Source organism: Papaver somniferum, chromosome 11 (assembly GCF_003573695.1).
Source record: "Papaver somniferum cultivar HN1 chromosome 11, ASM357369v1, whole genome shotgun sequence".
NCBI classification, from domain to species: domain Eukaryota; kingdom Viridiplantae; phylum Streptophyta; class Magnoliopsida; order Ranunculales; family Papaveraceae; genus Papaver; species Papaver somniferum.
Genome location: NC_039368.1, coordinates 107,221,685 through 107,239,842, shown reverse-complemented (window position 1 = coordinate 107,239,842; position 18,158 = coordinate 107,221,685). Strand labels below are relative to the sequence as shown.

At 36.8% G+C, this 18,158-nt stretch overlaps 2 protein-coding genes across 3 annotated transcripts; one reads left to right on the top strand and one right to left on the bottom strand.

Moving 5' to 3' along the window:
- Nucleotides 1–4,877: 4,877 nt before the first annotated feature.
- On the top strand, nucleotides 4,878–9,102 carry LOC113323896 (protein NEDD1-like). The gene is made up of 10 exons (XM_026572243.1): nucleotides 4,878–5,233; nucleotides 5,317–5,429; nucleotides 5,553–5,810; nucleotides 5,928–6,038; nucleotides 6,224–6,289; nucleotides 6,441–6,662; nucleotides 6,893–7,480; nucleotides 7,729–8,187; nucleotides 8,310–8,492; nucleotides 8,573–9,102. Exons 1-10 carry the CDS (start codon nucleotides 5,074–5,076, stop codon nucleotides 8,684–8,686), a joined length of 2,274 nt encoding a protein of 757 aa, XP_026428028.1. The 5' UTR covers nucleotides 4,878–5,073; the 3' UTR covers nucleotides 8,687–9,102.
- Nucleotides 9,103–9,152: 50 nt separating this feature from the next.
- Nucleotides 9,153–13,928, bottom strand: LOC113323897 (serine/threonine-protein kinase ATG1c-like). Of its 2 annotated transcripts, none has more exons than XM_026572244.1 (13): nucleotides 13,567–13,928; nucleotides 12,910–13,027; nucleotides 12,764–12,822; nucleotides 12,347–12,411; nucleotides 12,101–12,194; nucleotides 11,938–12,018; nucleotides 11,742–11,850; nucleotides 11,568–11,640; nucleotides 11,114–11,439; nucleotides 10,649–10,992; nucleotides 9,921–10,221; nucleotides 9,692–9,762; nucleotides 9,153–9,581 (listed from the first exon to the last, which is right to left on the bottom strand). In XM_026572244.1, exons 1-13 carry the CDS (start codon nucleotides 13,804–13,806, stop codon nucleotides 9,342–9,344), a joined length of 2,121 nt encoding a protein of 706 aa, XP_026428029.1. In that variant the 5' UTR covers nucleotides 13,807–13,928; the 3' UTR covers nucleotides 9,153–9,341. The 2 variants fall into 2 exon arrangements, with proteins under 2 accessions (XP_026428029.1, XP_026428030.1); XM_026572245.1 differs by having other exon boundaries at nucleotides 11,114–11,436.
- Nucleotides 13,929–18,158: the final 4,230 nt, after the last annotated feature.

Below are 18,158 nucleotides of genomic sequence, written 5' to 3'. Positions count from 1 at the left end.
GTCTTTATATCAATACATAAATTTGTATCATGATTCAGAACCTTGCACTCAACACAAAGCTCGTAGGACTGTTTTTCAAAGAAGATACACATTCATCATAACTGAAGTTCTAAACTTATATGAAGTAGAATCATGAATTCCGTTAGGTTCAACAACTATGGTTTCTCCAACAATGTTACCAAAAAGTTTGAGTATTTATTGGTAAGTAAATTCAGAAATAAGGTATTTATACTCAAGCGAAAAAGAACAAGTGTTGAAGTTCAAGGTTTGATAAGGGAAAGTTGGATGCCAATCATGCAGGGCAATTAGATGGCCATCAAATTTCCAAGACCCACTAAAAAGGATAGCTTTTTTATCTTTTGTGATAGTAAATCTGATGGAAAAGATATCGGGTTCTAAAGATCTTACCATGATCTGCACTGATATTTTGCTTAATATGTGACCAAATAAATCTTGTAGGTTTCTTGGCTTCCTACCATATCATGATTCCAGGTGCAAATAATTTACCAATAAGACATATTTTCCAATCTTTAATACCTTGAGAGAAAGCACTAAAAAATGAGTAACAACTCTAGCTCTAGCAGGGTGATCTTATAGATTTATATACTTCATTTGCATAGAAATATTATTGTTATTGGGTTCAGTCATGAAGGGACAAATTAAGTGAGGCAAATAAGATGGTGTATTGAAGTATAATTGTACACCAGAAGAGGGATCGTATTTAAAAATGGAAATACGCAGGTATATGGCATGATAGACGCAATAATTCTGATAAGTATGGAGTTAAGAGAACTAAAATTGTAACAATCATCACCAGCTGGTAAAGTAATAGGGTGTAATGTGTGAATATGAAAATTAAAAATCTTGAAACCAATCTGAGAAGTCCATGTATAATTTAATAACACAACCCGGATAATATATTAATACTGATTGTACCACTGCATACATGAGAAGCCAACAGAGATTTAACCAATAAAAGATAGGCCAACTGAAGAATTTATTGGTTCATCAACACTTTATATATTATATAATTTACCATACGTTCAACTATCTAATACATAACATAGTACAACATAGAATGTAGGTGCTTTTCTAAAAACTCACAACAGTAACAAACTCACCTTAAGTTATCACGATTGGTAAGGGAAGGTATGGTTATTAAATGGGCGGATACCTACTCGAGCAATAAGAGGCTTTTGGCAATCATGCAAGACGGCCTTTTTTTCAGTATGGGACTCGGGGTTGGACTTGGTATCTGGGCTTCATAAATTCAGAATAATGGAAGGCATGTAAATAATCTAACTCATTTGGCTCGTTTTGCATTTTCAAAATTCACTTCCCCTTTTCTCTCTCTCTTGTAGTTAGGGTTTCAAAATCAAACCAAGTTAAAAGTTCCAATGAGGGAAAAGAAGAAAAAAAAAGGAAGAGAAAGATAATTATAACAGAAAAAAGGTAATCCTGATCAAGATTTGTGAATTTATCGAGTGGAAGTGACGGACATTTGGGGTAAATAATTTTATTTTTCATAATTTTAGAGTGATTCTGAAAAAACCCAAAAACCGCAAAAATGAACCTAGTGGAATCATCAATGGCTTACTTGGCTGCTTCCGGAAGTGACACGGTCAAATTATTCGATGTTTCAGAATAATCAAAGTTTTAACAACCGTTATTCAATCAAATCAAATCGAAAACTAAGAATACTGTAATTATCTCATTTCTTACCAACGGTACTCTTGAAACTTATTGATCCCACAAAAGTCTTTAAACGAGCGGTCATAAGAGATTTCACTTAATTAGGATACTTTCCTCTCCGAATAGACGACTTTACCAGAAACAACAAGAAATGAAGTTTGCCTGGCTCTTAGGAAGTTTGCAAGAAATGCAAACTTAAGTATTTATAGACCAAGGATGTTTGGACATCAAGGAATTTCCAAAACCGAAAATATTCTCAAGATATGCAATGAATGCCCAAATTCGGTTTTCCTAATTCTAATAAATGTTGGACCAATATTTCCGAAATCTCTCGTAGAAAATCTCCAATTAGTAAATGCACATTACCAATTTTTATTCTTTAGAGATATGCATTAATTGCTGGTAATTAAAGCATATAAAACCAAAAACCTTAATTAAAATATTCTTAATTTATTTCGGCACAAGATAACCTTGAGTACCAAGGAATATCTTTGAACAATAAATGATAAGAGTTATTGCTCGTGTTCAAAGTATGTCGACATCTTTACACTGCAAATCCTTATTCCATATCTACATGTATTTGCATCTTGGAATATGTTCTACCACACTTCCAAATAAGTTTAGAATTGGTTCTACTAGACTTCCAAGACTACTATTTGATTGATCATACCAATTCACAATGGTTAGTTGTGATCGGTCCTACCAAGTCACATATATGAGTTTGGATCGGTTATACCAATCACTAGGATCTGTTCTGCCAATACATGGTATCTACTTGTGATCGGTCACACCAGTCATTACGATCGATTATACCAATTACAAGGATCAGTCACACATCCACTTATGATCGGTCACACCAATTACAAGGATCGATCATACCATCTCATAGTGATTACTTAGGATCGGTTACACAAATACCAGGACCAGTCATACCAAATCATAAGTCTAGGTATTGTGATCGGTTATACCAAAATACATAACCAGAGTTAACATCGTTTCTACCAACTCACACATATTGGTCATCAAAGAACATGCAATGAATGGCCGGACCAATAAACCTATTGATTTCCCTTTCGATTCATGAAACAAGTACATGAATGTACTTCCTTTAAACAAATTTAAAACATTGTTTCCTAGGATGATATCTTCACCATATACCCATACACATAATCATAAAACTACGTATAAGATTATGTCTATGTCATATCTATGAAGTTCGAAAGATAAGCGTTATACTTCGTAGTCTAATTCCTTAACACTATGATCATATATACTATTATGATCATGTCTCTCCACTAGAGTATAATATACAATATATACAGTATATATAGTTTCGCATGTTATGTTTTCAATATAGCACCACTTGAAAGATACGTTAGGAATTGAAACAAGTTCAAGTTAATATTACTAACCTCAAGTGGAAGGATGATGTCGTCGTTGTAGTCCTTAATTCTTCTCATTCTTCAGGCATTCGGAAAAATACTTGGATGTCTCAACATTCTAGTATTTAATCAAGCGACTCTAGGCAAGTTTTGATACTAAAATATGACAACCAAACTGGACATACCAGCGGTTGGTAAGTTCAACCGAGCTATGCTCTAACAGTCTATCTATATAAAATGGCAGAAATAATGAGTAAATAGGATATTTAGTCTTCACATATGGTGGGTTTGGATGTAGAATTTTAAAGATGAAATTTGTGGGTCCAGGGGATTTGGTGGAATTACGTTTCCCTCGCTATATTTGGTTGGCCAAATCCCTGGAATTACGTTTCCGACGGGATTCACTTTTCTAGCAAATCCTCCATATGGAGTCCGACCCGTCCCCCCCTAAGATTTGCTGGGAAACTTATGAGGGGATTTATGGACCCACTTTTTTTTACTCCAAATCCCATATATATACAATTTTAAGATTCTTAGGGCAATGCCAAACAATACATGGACTTTAACACAAGAAAATTTAATGAATCCTAGGAATCTCAACTGAGTTACCAAACACACACGGGATTACAAATTCAAGGAAATTGTGAATTCTGCAACCAAACCCACCAATACATACCTTTGTTGATGAATTCCTCGCAGATGTCTTTGGTGTTCTTCAATCTTTATTCAAGCGTTATTCGATAGATTCTGATACACAAATAACATGCTTTAATCGTAGTCCGAGACTGACTTTAGTAGACTATAAATCAAGATATAATTTTGTGCAACTATCGATGACAACAAGCTTGACATACCTAAACTTGTGAGTTGAACTGACCGATGCTCTAACAAAATTAACAATAACAATAAACGTAATTCACGCATAATAAATTATTATTATTTATTTAAAAAAAAAAACAGCACCCACTAAGGCATTTTATTAGAAAAACAAATAAGGTATTTTATACGTCGGTAACAGGGAGCCTAACAACAAGTTTGGCTCCTACACCTTTTTGGATCACGATACCAAGTCTGTGGAAAAGGAAGTTCCCAAACTTGTAACTAGCATCCCGACTAACATGACAGTTCCGTAATCTCTTCAAGAATGAAATCATTTCATCACCTAGTTCACCCAACGTTGTGAACGCCAAAACAAAAAACCCGTATTCAAGGGCTGAGCACTTTTCCATATATTTATTACGCTTGCGAATGACATCTGCTGAGATAGTTCTACCTGGTGTAAAGCTAAGAGTTCTAGCGCTTGTGAAGGGTGAAACCCCCGTGATATCCATGCAAACATCTTTCTCGTCCTCCCAGTTGAGTAAAAGTATGTCCACTGGACGAAGTGAATATGCATTATTAGACAAAAATCCCAAGGAGACTTTCTTCCTGGCCACTACTCCCGCCTTGTAACACATGTCTACGATGCCTAAATTTCTGGCCAACTTCACGTGCACAATGGACTGCATGGTTCCCAAAAATATTTTAACATGACAATTCACCAAATTGAATTAAAAATTTATTGCTCCAACAACACTTTACATATTATAGTTTTCCAAATGTCGAACTAATTTATCTCCACGCAGTACATCACAATATCCAAGTGCTTTTCTAAAACTCAAAACAATGCCAAACGAAAGCATGATCGCTAAAGGTAGTATTGGGCTTCATAAGTTCGGAATTGGGCTTCATAAGTTCGGAATAAGGGAATCATTTGGCTCTTTTTGGATTTTCAAAATTCACTTCCCTTTTTCTCTCTCTCTTGTAGGTAGGGTTTCAAAATCAAACCAAATTAAAAGTTCCAACGAGGGAAAAAAGAGGAAGAGAAACATAATTAGAACAGAAAAAAGGTAATCCAGATCAAGATTTGTGAATTTATTAAGGCGTCGGGAGTTACGGACATTTGGCGGAATTAATTAATTTCATTTTTCATCATTGAAGAACCCTAAAACCCCCAAAAATGAACCTAGTGGAATCATCAATGGCTTACTTGGCTGCTTCCGGAAGTGACACGGTCAAATTATTCGATGTTTCAGAAGATGCGGACCGAGATCCATGTATACTGAGTTACACGCCTTCACCAGGATCACAAGTGAACTCTGTCAAGTGGAATCACACTAGTAAGACATCATTTTGTAACTCATTTTCATTGTAATTACCACTTTTTTTACATTTTTCTCTAATTTTGGTTTACTTCTTACAGATTTAGTTGTTGCCAGTGGTGGAGATGATAATAAGATTTCGTTGTGGCAGAAAAATGGTCAAAGTTTGGGTACCATTCCACTTTCTAGTGTTGATAGTGGAGATAACATGGAGGTAATATCTTTTTAGAAGATATATACAGTTAGGAAATTGCAGAATATGTCTGCACTTGAGAAATGTGATTGGCGGGTTGCTTGATGCCGTAATTTTAGTGACTGGGTTTGCTATTAACTGCAGGAATCGATTTCTACTATCAGCTTTAGCAACAAGAGTTCTAGGTATATATGTTCTGGAGGAAGTGGTCAAGTTGTAAGGATATGGGATTTGCAAAAAAAGCGTTGTATCAAAAAGTTGACAGGTCACACTGATACGATTATGGGGGCAATCTACAATTGCAAAGATGAGCAATTAGCATCCATTAGTCTAAAGGGTGATCTCATTCTTCATAATCTTGCATTTGAAGCAAAGACTGAACTGAAGGACCCAAATGGACAGGTTGTTTTTGCTGTTTCTGGTGTGTTTGTTAGTAGGATTCTAGCATTTCAAGTGGTTGTTTGGGTTTCTCTTGTTTTCTGAAACCTCTATTTCTTTGTTGGTTATGTTTAAGATCAGGTATTAAGAGTGCTTGATTATTCTAGAATTAGTCGCCACCTCTTGGTAACTGCTGGTGATGATGGTTCTGTACACCTGTGGGATACAGCAGCACGTAATTCAAAGCCAAAGGTCTGTTGCCAGTATTCTTGTTTAGTTAGATTATGTCTATTACTGTACCGTCTCCCCTCAAACTTTAGTATTATTAGTATGATCATTAGTAGTCATATTTGTGTTATGTTTGTTTGTTTCCCCTGAAAATGATTTGAGCTAGAAGATGTTTATTAATTTAATCATGTCAAGTTTTATTGTAATAGGCGTCTTGGCTAAAGCAGCATTCAGCACCAACAACCGGGGTCAGCTTTTCTCCAACAAATGATAAGGTGTCATTCTTCGTACCATACTGTTTATTGTCTCCTTAATTATACACTGACTGGAGAAAAGGAATTTTGATGCTCGTGCTCTGTATTTTATATTCCAAAAAGGTCTAATAAAGATTTGCTAATCCTTTGTTCTTCTTTTATTTTATGTAAGATGATTGCTACTGTAGGTCTCGACAAAAAATTATATACGTATGATTGTGGGACTAAAAGACCCCCAATTTGTATGTCATATGAGGCACCTTTCACTTCGCTGGCATATAGAGATGATGGTTGGACGCTGGCTGCTGGAACAAATAATGGTCAAGTGGTTTTCTATGATATCCGTGGAAAACGGCAACCTATTACAGCGCTCCGGGCTTATAGTAACTCCGAGGTGAAACTAATCTTGTAATTGCTATTTCAGTTTTTTCTTATATGCCCAAACTCTTTATGATGAATTTTATCTCATGTATGCTGTTACTGGCGCACCATCTTCCCCTTCCAGTAGTCATATTCCTGATTATCATTCCAGATGTTCAAGACTTCATCTTTCAGTTTCCTACATATATTTTACCTTTATTCCCCATCCAATGCTAAGTACTAAGTATTTTTAGTTTTCATCAGGCTGTTACAAGTTTATGCTGGCAAAGGTTGAAACCTGTTATCGTGAATGAAAGTAATTGTACTGCTGAGACTGCTCTCTTGGGAGGTGCTGGCGAAGATTCAATACTAATGCCAGATCCGCTTCCCTCTGTATCATCCTCGACTCTTTCTACGTCGACATCATTGCCTGGGTCCAGAAATACCGGGCGATCGGGTCTTCCTGGGGATGCATTTTCTCTTACAGCAGCTAATGGTGTGTCAATGTCAAACAATCTATTCATGTCCACCGCAGAGGAGACACCTCATAAGAATCACCTTTGGACGGGTGGAACTTTGTCGCGATTAAAAGCACCTCATACTGCTTATAATAACTTCAAAGACGACATGGAAGTATTTTCCCCGCTTGTGGATGTTCAACCAATCACACCATCGCTTGATAAGCTGTGGGATGGTCATGATGAGGCTAGGAAAGATCATTTATCAGCCGACAGAAAACCTACAGCTCTGCTATTCCCATCATCAATCAGGAGATTTCCTTTCGCAGATGATGTGGGTTCGAATTCTTCTCATCCAGTCTTTGATTGGAAAACCAGTTCAACTCCTAGACAGGTTTGATACTCTATTTCTAAAGTTTGTTGGTAGTAATGTACATTGTTTCTTAAAGCTGGGTACCAGATTATTTTAGTAGTACAATTCTAGGGATTTACCTAGTTTTCGTGGATATAGCCTATTGCTGCCTATTGCTTAATATTTTAATAAGGATATCAGTCTCAGGGTTTGACTCGAAAAGTGCTTTGTCCTTCGAGGGATTGGATTCTTTTTTTGAAATTTCTAACAACGGTTGCTCCATAATGCAGGAGGACATTCGCTCTTCCTTATTACACTTAGGGTCTACTCCTACTGCATCTTGCAGGAGTGAGGAGTCTTTTGCTTCCACTCCTCCTGAAGCTTGGGGTGGTGAGAGTCTGACTGATAAATTCGATAGCCTCCGCCAGCCAGTTACCTTAAATGTTGGGCCGAGCTACACGAACCTGCGCAGCAACAATAGTGTTTCTTCAAATCAAGAGAGCTCCTCCACATCCTCCTTCGGATTTGCAGAACATGCTCGTTTTAGTTCCATAGCTACATCGCTTGGTACAAAAATCAGCTCTCCCCAGAATGTTGAATCTCCAAGATCACCTGCACTACCTCGAAGGTTTTCCACATATGCAGAGAGATTAAGCACTACCTCATCTTTCAGTGACGGAGCAGCCCTGACGTCCGGCTCACCAAAAGCAAAGAAAACAGGAACTGAAACACGTGAAGAGCTCTTATCTGTAAGATAACAGAACATGATGTTATTCTAGTCTCTTAATCTAAATAGCCTGGGTTTTAATATTTTGGCGAGTTTGTCCGTGTTTTTCTTGGTTACATAATAGAAAGAAACTGTGTGTAACAGGGCTCTACATCACAGCAACAGAGGGACACACCGCAGCCAGATTTGCAACAGGCGACGTCTCCTTTTGCAGTTCAACTAGTCCAGCGCCTTCTTGAAGAAAAACTTTCATCAGTCCAGAAATCAAATCATGAGGACATGAGGAACCTTCATATCGAGCTCTTAAGACAGTTTCACATGCAGGAGGTATATTTGGGATGAACAAAACTATGTTTCTTGATATGTTAATCCGTCTGACAAGCTGTTTTGATGTTTTTCTTCTCCAGATACAGACAGCAAGTCATATAAACTCCCTTCAGGAAAATATAGTCGAGTTGGTGAAGGTAGTTCAATCTCTTCAGAAAGAAGTGCAGCAACTTCGCCAATCCCAATCACTTTGAGCTGCAGGATATATTATAACCCATCTCTTATTCATTTTTTTCCCCGGTAGTAGTGGTTTGCTGGTTTTATTTTCCAATTGATTACCATTCAGCCATTGGTATGTCCTGGGTAATAGATGGGTGAAAGTGTCTTAGAGAGACGCTTTATAAGCTTTGCATTTCTAACTGGAGCAAAAATTATGGGGAGATGTCTCATGTGTCATTTTATTAACTTCATTTGTACAGTTAGTGTGGTGTGATCAGCTGCAAGGCTTTGTTTTGATCAAGATTTGTGTTGGTTTCATATTTACACAGTTGTATGTGTTGGTGAAAACTCTATTTCGACCGCACTTCCATTGGGAAAACAGAAAGACGTGGCTAGTCCAAAACCTAGTAGATGTCTCGCAAATTATACAAGCTTTCTCGACTTTTTACTACTTGAGTTTCTGTCCATGAATATTGTATAGAATGTTAAATTAGATTAATATTGTATTAAAAGAAGCTCATTGGCAAGTGACTAAGTAGAAGGTTTTTCAAGTCTATCATACTATCCCACATAAACATACATCCAAGAGGTGGTCAAAAGAATATTCTGTACAATTTAATGGTTGAAACTAATGAAAATGTTTATCCACATCCAGAGGTCTGTAAGAAAAAACACCTCTCTAATTGGTTTTCAAGGTGCGCGTGGTTCTTCTTCACATTTGAGAAGGTTCATCCTATGAGATTTTGACCGACTTTGCCTGCTGTTTAAGATATCAATGTAGGTTCGAAGTCGAATGCGGTCCGTATTTGTGAGGAAGAAAGGAGGGTTGAGAATCAGTGAGGGAGCTTCCACCAGAAGGAAAACAAGCAAACGTACAGCTCTTGAATACAAGGAATATGCCGTGTCAGTTGCACCATAGAGTTCATCAACCTGCAAAATTAAAACAGGAAGAGTTTTCATTAATTATAATAATTTCATCTCAAAATCCTCTAACATTTGAGTGATTTGTTAAAGAGCATGACAAATAAAGAAAGACTTACAGCGCCACTTCTGCCCAGTGCAAGGGCAGATTGGTATATAGTCTCCAGAGCGTCTGGCATTTCCAAGCTCCCTGCAATAAATTAAAGCAAATTTGTCATTTAAAAACTAGGGAGGCAAACAACAGCATTTTATCCACAGTCATCAAATGACAAATACCCAAGCTTACTATATGTAAATATAAAGTAACCCCAAAGAGTATACAAATACGAATAAGATAGGAACAAGCACCATCAATTGGGTCGAGAGATTTTGATAGTTCCTCTGCTTGTCCAACTTCAAAAAGAAAATCCCTCTCAATCTGTGAGCAGACAGCCTGTGGCCCTTGAGCATCCATGTTCTCAGGACTTTCTCGGGAATCTGAATAACTATGCTTCCTATAGGTGCTTCTCCTTACTCGAGCGCTCTCTTGGTTTGGACTTCCTTCAAGAACTGAAGCCGCATGTGTATGGCATATATGCAATGCTTGTTTCCAAACTGCTAGGATTACCAGCTGAATTGAGAAAGCTTCTAATTGCTTACCTGCCTCCACCTATAGAATATAGGAACGTAGTGTAAGAACCACAACAAGGCTGAAGTAGAAGCTTTTAGAAGCTATTGTGGAAATTGCCAAGTAGACAGCAACAGCAACAGATTCAAAAGGACAAATGGCAGGCATGCACAGTAATAACACACATTCAGATTAGATATTCAAAACAATTTTTCTAGTATCTGATCCATGATCCAACTACTATAAACCACCGCGATCGTAATATCCCACACGTGGTAGATCGATTCCCCATGTATCCTTTCACACTTCTTTGGCGTAGGATAAATTATCCATCTCGCAGTATCAAAATTCATAGAACATCAATACCAAATAATTCTAACAGCATGCATGACTATGTTGTCATGCATTGATGCCAGCAGCAGTTTCTATGTAAACACTAGAATATATTCTGTGCACATAACCATAATACCTTGTCATTCACTAGTTCCCTGATGGCGGATGCACATCGTCGCAATGACCTAATTCTCGTCAATGGGTGAGCTGATGGCTGCTCCAAAGAGTCTCCTATATCCATGGATCCATGCGATCCCGAAGGTGTAGAGCTGCGACTTTCCAAGCTTTCAAAACCACAAGTGTTAATTCCCGCGGCACCAATAATTGGCACTGGTGCACTGGTACTATTATTAACAGGTTTAACAGGGACGCTCTCTGCTTTACACGGGAGTTTATGTTGCCTGGTGGATGAAGACGGTACCTCCAATGGAGGGCCAGGCACAACAACATACTCCTCATCAATGAACTCTGAATCCCAAACTGCGGAGTCCTTACAAGTAACATACTAAATTAAGGAGGAGGAGTAACATTTAATAACACAATGCGACAATATTAAAAGGGTAACATATTAAAATGAGAAGTAAAGAACTGGTGATAGCACCTTCGGGACAAGCCTTTGGTGGTCTTTGGCTCATTGAAGTGATGGGTTTTTTCATGTTTGCCTCTGGAGATCTGCGGTCCTCAATCTTAAAACCGATACTTCCAATTTTAGGGGGAGTACTACTAAATCGGGAACTGGGAGCACTACCCACGTTCCTAGAAGTGTTTGAGGCAGTTGCTATCTTATCACCTTCTTTGCCAAGATAAAATCCATAAGTACACCTCATCGAGTTCCGTGTTGCAGGGGACGACGGGATTGGATCGTCATCCAGAATAAATGGCAGATTATCATCTGGAGGACTTCCTTCCACGTGCCTTGAGGAACTACTGCATTCCATGAGGGAGAAAGCATCAGTTGTCAGTGCTGTGTCACTACTGCATCATCATTTTAATAGATAGGAAATGAAATACCATTAAGCAGATATTGGATATGGGATATCAAAATGTTATCTAACCTGAATGATTCCTGTGATTGTTTTTGAGGAAGAAATGGGTGGTTAAAAAATTCTTCAAATGTCAATCGCTCCACTGTACACGTGTCAATCCAAGGAAACAAAGACAAAGAAAGATACTCAGTAAAAATACACACACAACGATATTATGGCACAGCTGAAATAAAACCTAAGTACCTGGATTACGGCGTAACAACTTCTGACATAAATCGATACAGTCAGAAGTTAAATCTTTACTGTCTTGAGGGAAGCACAACTCATTCGATTTCAATATGTTCTGCAGCAACTGCGCAAATTCACTTGGTTAAAGCAACCACACGCCACAATGAACAGTTACTAAGGTACATAAGTAAATATCATGAGGAAATTGAACCTGAATTGGATTATTTCCATTGAATGGTGTATTCCCAGTTACAAGCTGAAATAGGATAGCACCAACACTCCACAGATCTGCCTGTGTAACCAGTTTAAGGTGAGTGACAGAATCGCGGGGGAATTTGGATTGCAACAAGTAAATAGAAGTGATAAGCTGTCACCTTTGCGTCATACTTCTGGAGTTGCATTATTTCTGGAGCCATGTAGAGAGGAGAACCACAAAGTGTTTCGGCTAGACCTCTAGGCTGTAGAGATCTACGAAAAAATAATAACTATTAATTTAAGAAATGAAGAGTTTAGAGATTATGCCTTACGTTGCGGAATATTCTTATTGGTTTTCGAACTCCAGATCAGGAACCCAATAGTTATCAAGGAGGATGAGATTCAGTACAGCATATATGTCTTACCTTGCAAAGCCGAAATCTGCAATTTTCAGTACAGCCTGATTGTCATTTGTGGTAAGGAGGAGATTCTGTCCAAAAAGAAAAATAATAGAAATTACAGACAGCCATTCTTGCAAAAGTTTAAGAGTGTCAAAATTCAATAAATAGCAGTTCCCGTACATTATTCCATGAACCCTGGTGAAGTGAGAGTTCCTCATATTCCCCATTACAAAAGGTATTTATTAACTATCAAATTTTCACTGCTAAAAGACTACGCAGTTAGCAAATCTAATAGCATCCATTCTATCCGTTATCAGTGGAAAAAAAAATGAAAACCCGTAACAGACATCAAATAAGTGAATGAACATCGTTATTATCGTTGTTCATAATTAAGTTAGCAACACATTGATTAAACGAACATTAAATAAGACTAAAACTAACCTGTGGTTTTAAATCTCGGTGAATAAGATTGTTCTGGCGAAGGATTTGCAAACCAGCAGCTGTTAGCACAATAAAATATTACAGATGAATTCAATCCATTACCACGAAAATTAGGAATTTTACTAACAAATAGCTAAGATACAAACCTAGCTGTTTCATAAAATGTTTTGCAGTATCTTCCGGTATTCTTTCATGACGTTGTATATACCTAGACAGGTCCCCTCCTCTGCAGTACTCCAGTACGAGATTTATTCTTCCTGGAACCTATTTAATTTTCACCAATAACACAAATAACAGAAACCCAATTACATTTTGAACGAGTCCTTTCAAATCATACAACAAGATAATGTATCCACTATAAAGTCACATATTAAAAATTGAACTCATAGATGTAGCTTTCTTATAAAAATGGAGTCAGAAACTCAGATCAACTACGCTGCAGAGTTACTCACTAGCTCATGTTCTATCCATCCCTCTTGGATGTGTACCAACAACCTACTTTTGGTTTGACTCATGGCTGCTTATTGCATACCCCATCATTGTTCAAACTTTCACAACTCAAATCAATATCTTTTAAGGACCATGTTTCATTTGATGGTTCAAACTAGAACCTAAACTTGAAAACAAACCTCACAAACCCTGAAAATTCAATCCCTTGTGACTCTGATTAACCACCTATCTACACTACCAGATTCTTGTCTTATGGGATAAATATAGTTGTATAGTTGAAAACCCATATTTGATAACCAACATAAAATCATAAAAATCAAAACTTCGACTACTGAACAAACAGAAAAACATACCTCAATAATATCAAACAATCGAATTATATTAGGATGATTAATCTTCCTTAGAATCTCAATCTCTTGTAACAAATTGTCTTGTAATTTCTTACTCAATCGATCCATAACAATCTCCTTAATAGCAACTTCCAATCCATGAACTCTATGTCTTGCATGCCATACAACAGAGAAAGATCCAGACCCAATTTGTTTACCTACTATGTAATCTCCAACAACCCTAGCTCTAGTTTGATTCATCATCAAAATCAATTCGAAGAAGAAACCCTAGTTCTAAAAAAGAGTAATAATAATATTTTACAGAGTAGAGTGGATAAGAAGAAAGATTTGGTCCGGTGTTATGGCTAAGGAGGGAAATGGGGGAGGGAGGGAGGGAATTTGATTACGTTAAATCAAGTAGTAACAATAATGTTATGGTGTTGTAATCTTGATACTTACTTTAATTAATTAATTATAATTATTAGTGGTTTAATTTTATAGTATTTATGATCAATGATTGGCATGGTTCTTCTGTTCTTTACTCAGATTTCTGTTTGCCACTACGTGTAAGCATCTTAACCAGGATTCATGAGGGAAAACTATGGGAGAAAATTGGATGGATGAACGAATGACATTTTGGTCAAATCTCTAATGGTCCTTCCAATCCTCTTGACTCAAATCAAAGACAAGTTATGCAGGGCACGTTGTCGGATACTTATATTTTGAAAAAAGAAAATTGTATTTTTTTTTTTTGGAAGCATGAATTTTACCAAGCTACAAGAGAATACACTAGGGTATGTGATACTCAAATTAGTTATCAATTACATTTGGATGGGCATGTCAGGAATGTTCAGCAATGTGAGAAACAGTATGCGGATCAGAATTACATTCGAGGTAGATGTGGGAGTTGGCGAGGTGAATATGGTCTAGGTTTTATGGATATGTAAGCTTTCCATGATTGCTTTCCCAAAAAAGAAAAATCTACTTTAGGTAGTACGATGCCTTAGAAACTTGGTCGTTGGTAGTTGGTTTCAATGCAATTGATTTGAGGTGTTAGTCAAGTATTTGAATCCATTTGTTATGGTGTGCTGTCCGAACAAGGCATGTCTGGTTTCTTTTCTTTTTCTGCATGATGCATAGTGAATCCCTTGCCTTTGATTCTTTAGTTGGATGAATACCAGTAGCGTCTCGGTCAATGTAGTTAATGTCGGTCGTAGCGCCCGATAATATACAAATTTATCGTCTATCGGCCTTTAACCTAGATGATATGCAAGATATCGACGATTCATGAATATTCCGATTATACCGGGCCGCTAATATCGTTAAGGATATACATACAATTATTAACAGTATTTTTTGTTTTTTGTTTTGTTTTATTTTTTCTTCCAAAACAAATTTTACGTTTGGGAATGTTAGGTATAAAGTGAAATTAGTTTAACTGATGTTTTTATATTATAAATGTCTTTCCATTAATTTAAAACTCCAAGTAACATAATACCCATCTACCTATAAAATTACATAGTTAATCGCAATAAGATCCGATATAATCATTTTTGTAGGTGTGTTGCACCTCACTGATACGAGACCGATACACGATATTAATTACTTTGATCCCAATTATGAAAATATTTACAATAATGTGATAAAAATCCCTCCTCGAACAAGGCGCCAACTTCAGAATGATAAGATGCTGCTGAGGTTTAGGTTGTGCAAGTCATGTCGCAGTTGGGAAAGAAAGTTTATCTTCGTCTTCAGTAGCCTGAGTCAACCTTAAAGATGTGCTTTATATGAAAACACTTACGATTATTACAGGTGCAAAGTTAAAGCTACTAAACTTGTACTAATAGTAAACTTTACTAATGTTTATAAAAACCCAAGGCTACAATTAGGCTTAAGGGATTAATAAAAATTCACGATAACTGACACACAACCAACGATAAAGACTAAGTAAATCTGCATTAGATACAACAAACTAGATAAAACCAAGGAAATGTGGGAGTATAAGACGGAAAATAAAATGGAATTAAAATTTCAACCTAATAACATGGAAAAGCTTACCCAGAAAGACAAAAATTAACTGAAGATAAAAGATGGAGAGTTTACTAGCCCAATACACAATATTAATTTTGTTCCTATATTAATTATGTATTTCTCATGAAGCTCAAGCTTCTGGGATGTTGCTGATGTTGTAAAGTATGAGTTTGTGGCTGATGAGGTTTTCTCAGTTTTAGTACAATATCCTGTGGTAAAATTGTTGGCTCTTGTTGTGTGAGTTTGACTATAATCCACGTGGACATGTATGTGAATCCCCAGTCATTCGCAAGGTACGAAAACACATCATAGGCCAAGGAATCAAAAAACAGTGCCAATGAATCCACCTCTGGTTTTGTCCACGTGAGTAACAAATTAAATATGGTGATACACGTTCAGCGTTGCCCCAACTCTCATAGGGAGCAATCAGTTATGAGTTTAGATCGGGGAGTCATGAGCAATATTTTCCTAAAGGAACCCATAATTCGAATGTCTTTGATACAACCACCATCGCTAGGTTTAGATCCATAAAATAAAATCGTCCCCCCTCCAGTATACACAAGAAAAAAAAAGTCCCCTCTAGGTTCTCACAAAAAAATCACCGAAAAAACAGACCTTGATCCTTATTCAAACACAGAAACAAGCTCAAGATATTAACTAGGAATCTAAATCGAAACTTTTTAGAGTAATGCTCTGTCGAACTCGCAAGTTTTGTTATCTCAAGCTTGTTGTCAATGTTAGCTTCACAAAACTATATCTTGATTTCAAGTTTGCTAAAGTCAAGTCTCGGACTAGGATTAGAGTATGGTAGTTGAGTATCAGGCGTCACTGAATAACCCTCGACGATTGAAAACTGAAGATCAGTCGAAGACATTTGAAGAACTCAAACTAGATCGAAGTATCGACGAGATCTTTAGAACTGTTGTTAGATCTAAAGACATCTTGTGATAATCCATTGTTAACAGACTCCGTTCTGCGCGTGATTGATCATAAGAGATTCAAGTGGTATTGTGCAGGTTTTGAAGATAAAAGAAGATTTGAAGACGAATAAGATTTTTTATTAGTTTTCATATGTTGTGAATTGTGTGCACAAACATTGATCGGATGGGATCCAACTAGAATCAATTTATCTGATTGATTAGTTGCGTGAGATCTGCATTCTCTATATTTCTCTTTTAGATCTATATTGATTGAGTGTGAATCTAAACTTGACTAGTTCGGTAGTTATTGGATAGATTGATCTAACCAGACAAGGAAATTTATTAGGTTAAAATGGAAGAGGCTTTTTCAACGACTCATCTATATCTTGTAGCAAGATTGATTAGAGTCGTTACCAAACAGATTCTTCCTTTGTTGTTTGAAATATGATCTAAAGGACTAGCTATCCACGTGCGTGACTCTACAAGTCGAAGGCGCAGGGATACTGAGGGAACTAAGTAGGTAGAGGTAGTATGCTTGGTCTCAACTATACGAAGTTGGTATTATATTTTTTTATAGCGGGTTAATTCTGAGAGTATTCAAAACTGGAATAGGTCCCGGGGTTTTTCTGCATTTGCGGTTTCCCCGTTAACAAAATCTTGTTGTGTCATTTACTTTTCTATTCCGCAATTATAATTAAAAGTAAATTACACTTGTACATTAACTCCGCATTATTTGATAGTGATTGCTGTAATTTTGATTGTTGTTGTAAAGTGGTAAGAAGAGTATCGTTCACTCAGACTTGTAAAGGATGATTTTTAGATTCAAAATAAAATAGAAAATTCAATTGATGTTATTATCAAGATTATTAAAATCACCGAGACTCAGGATTCCACCATTGACCAATTAAGTGATTCAATATAATCAATATTCATGTAATTCTTTGCGTTTAAAGTGATTCTAATTTATTGCCTCTAGTAGATTTTCGAAGTAACAATTGTAAACATCAAGCATGAAACATCAAAAATCTTAAACTAAGCATGCTCCATCAAAACGAATCACAACCATTCAATAGAAATCAATTTTCCAATATTAGTTCCATGCAAGTAATTATTAAAGAAATTGCAAGATATAATTAAAATAGAAATATACCACTTTTCATGGAACAATGGCTTCCTCCATCGCCTCAGCTAAGGGATTTAGCTCCTCATATTATTCACGTGCTCAAATTAGGTGTTCATAGCTCAAAAGGGTGAAAAACAAGAGAAAACTAATAAAGCAGATTGTTTGCTACGTTTTATAGGCGTTACAAACTAACTGTTACAGAGAATGGTTGCAATATGAGTTGTTACAGGAAACGATAGAAGAGGTATGTTGTAGAATAAAAGACTGTTATAAAGGGTCTATGTTCTTTGTGTTCTTCCTTCTACACCAGCAGAACTCGACTTCCTGCAACTCCTCCTGTTGATCTCTGTGGTGTTCTAAACTTCCCCTAACTTCTCCTAAACTTCAACACCCCTCTTTGGGACTCGAGCACACCTTTTATACACCTCCAAACCCTCTAAAACCCGATTAAATCTCTCCTTTTTTCTTTGCTGCCATGGTACGAAATTTCCTCTCCAAGTCTTCTTTACGCGTTTCTGGCCTCTCCAATTCTTTCCAAACTC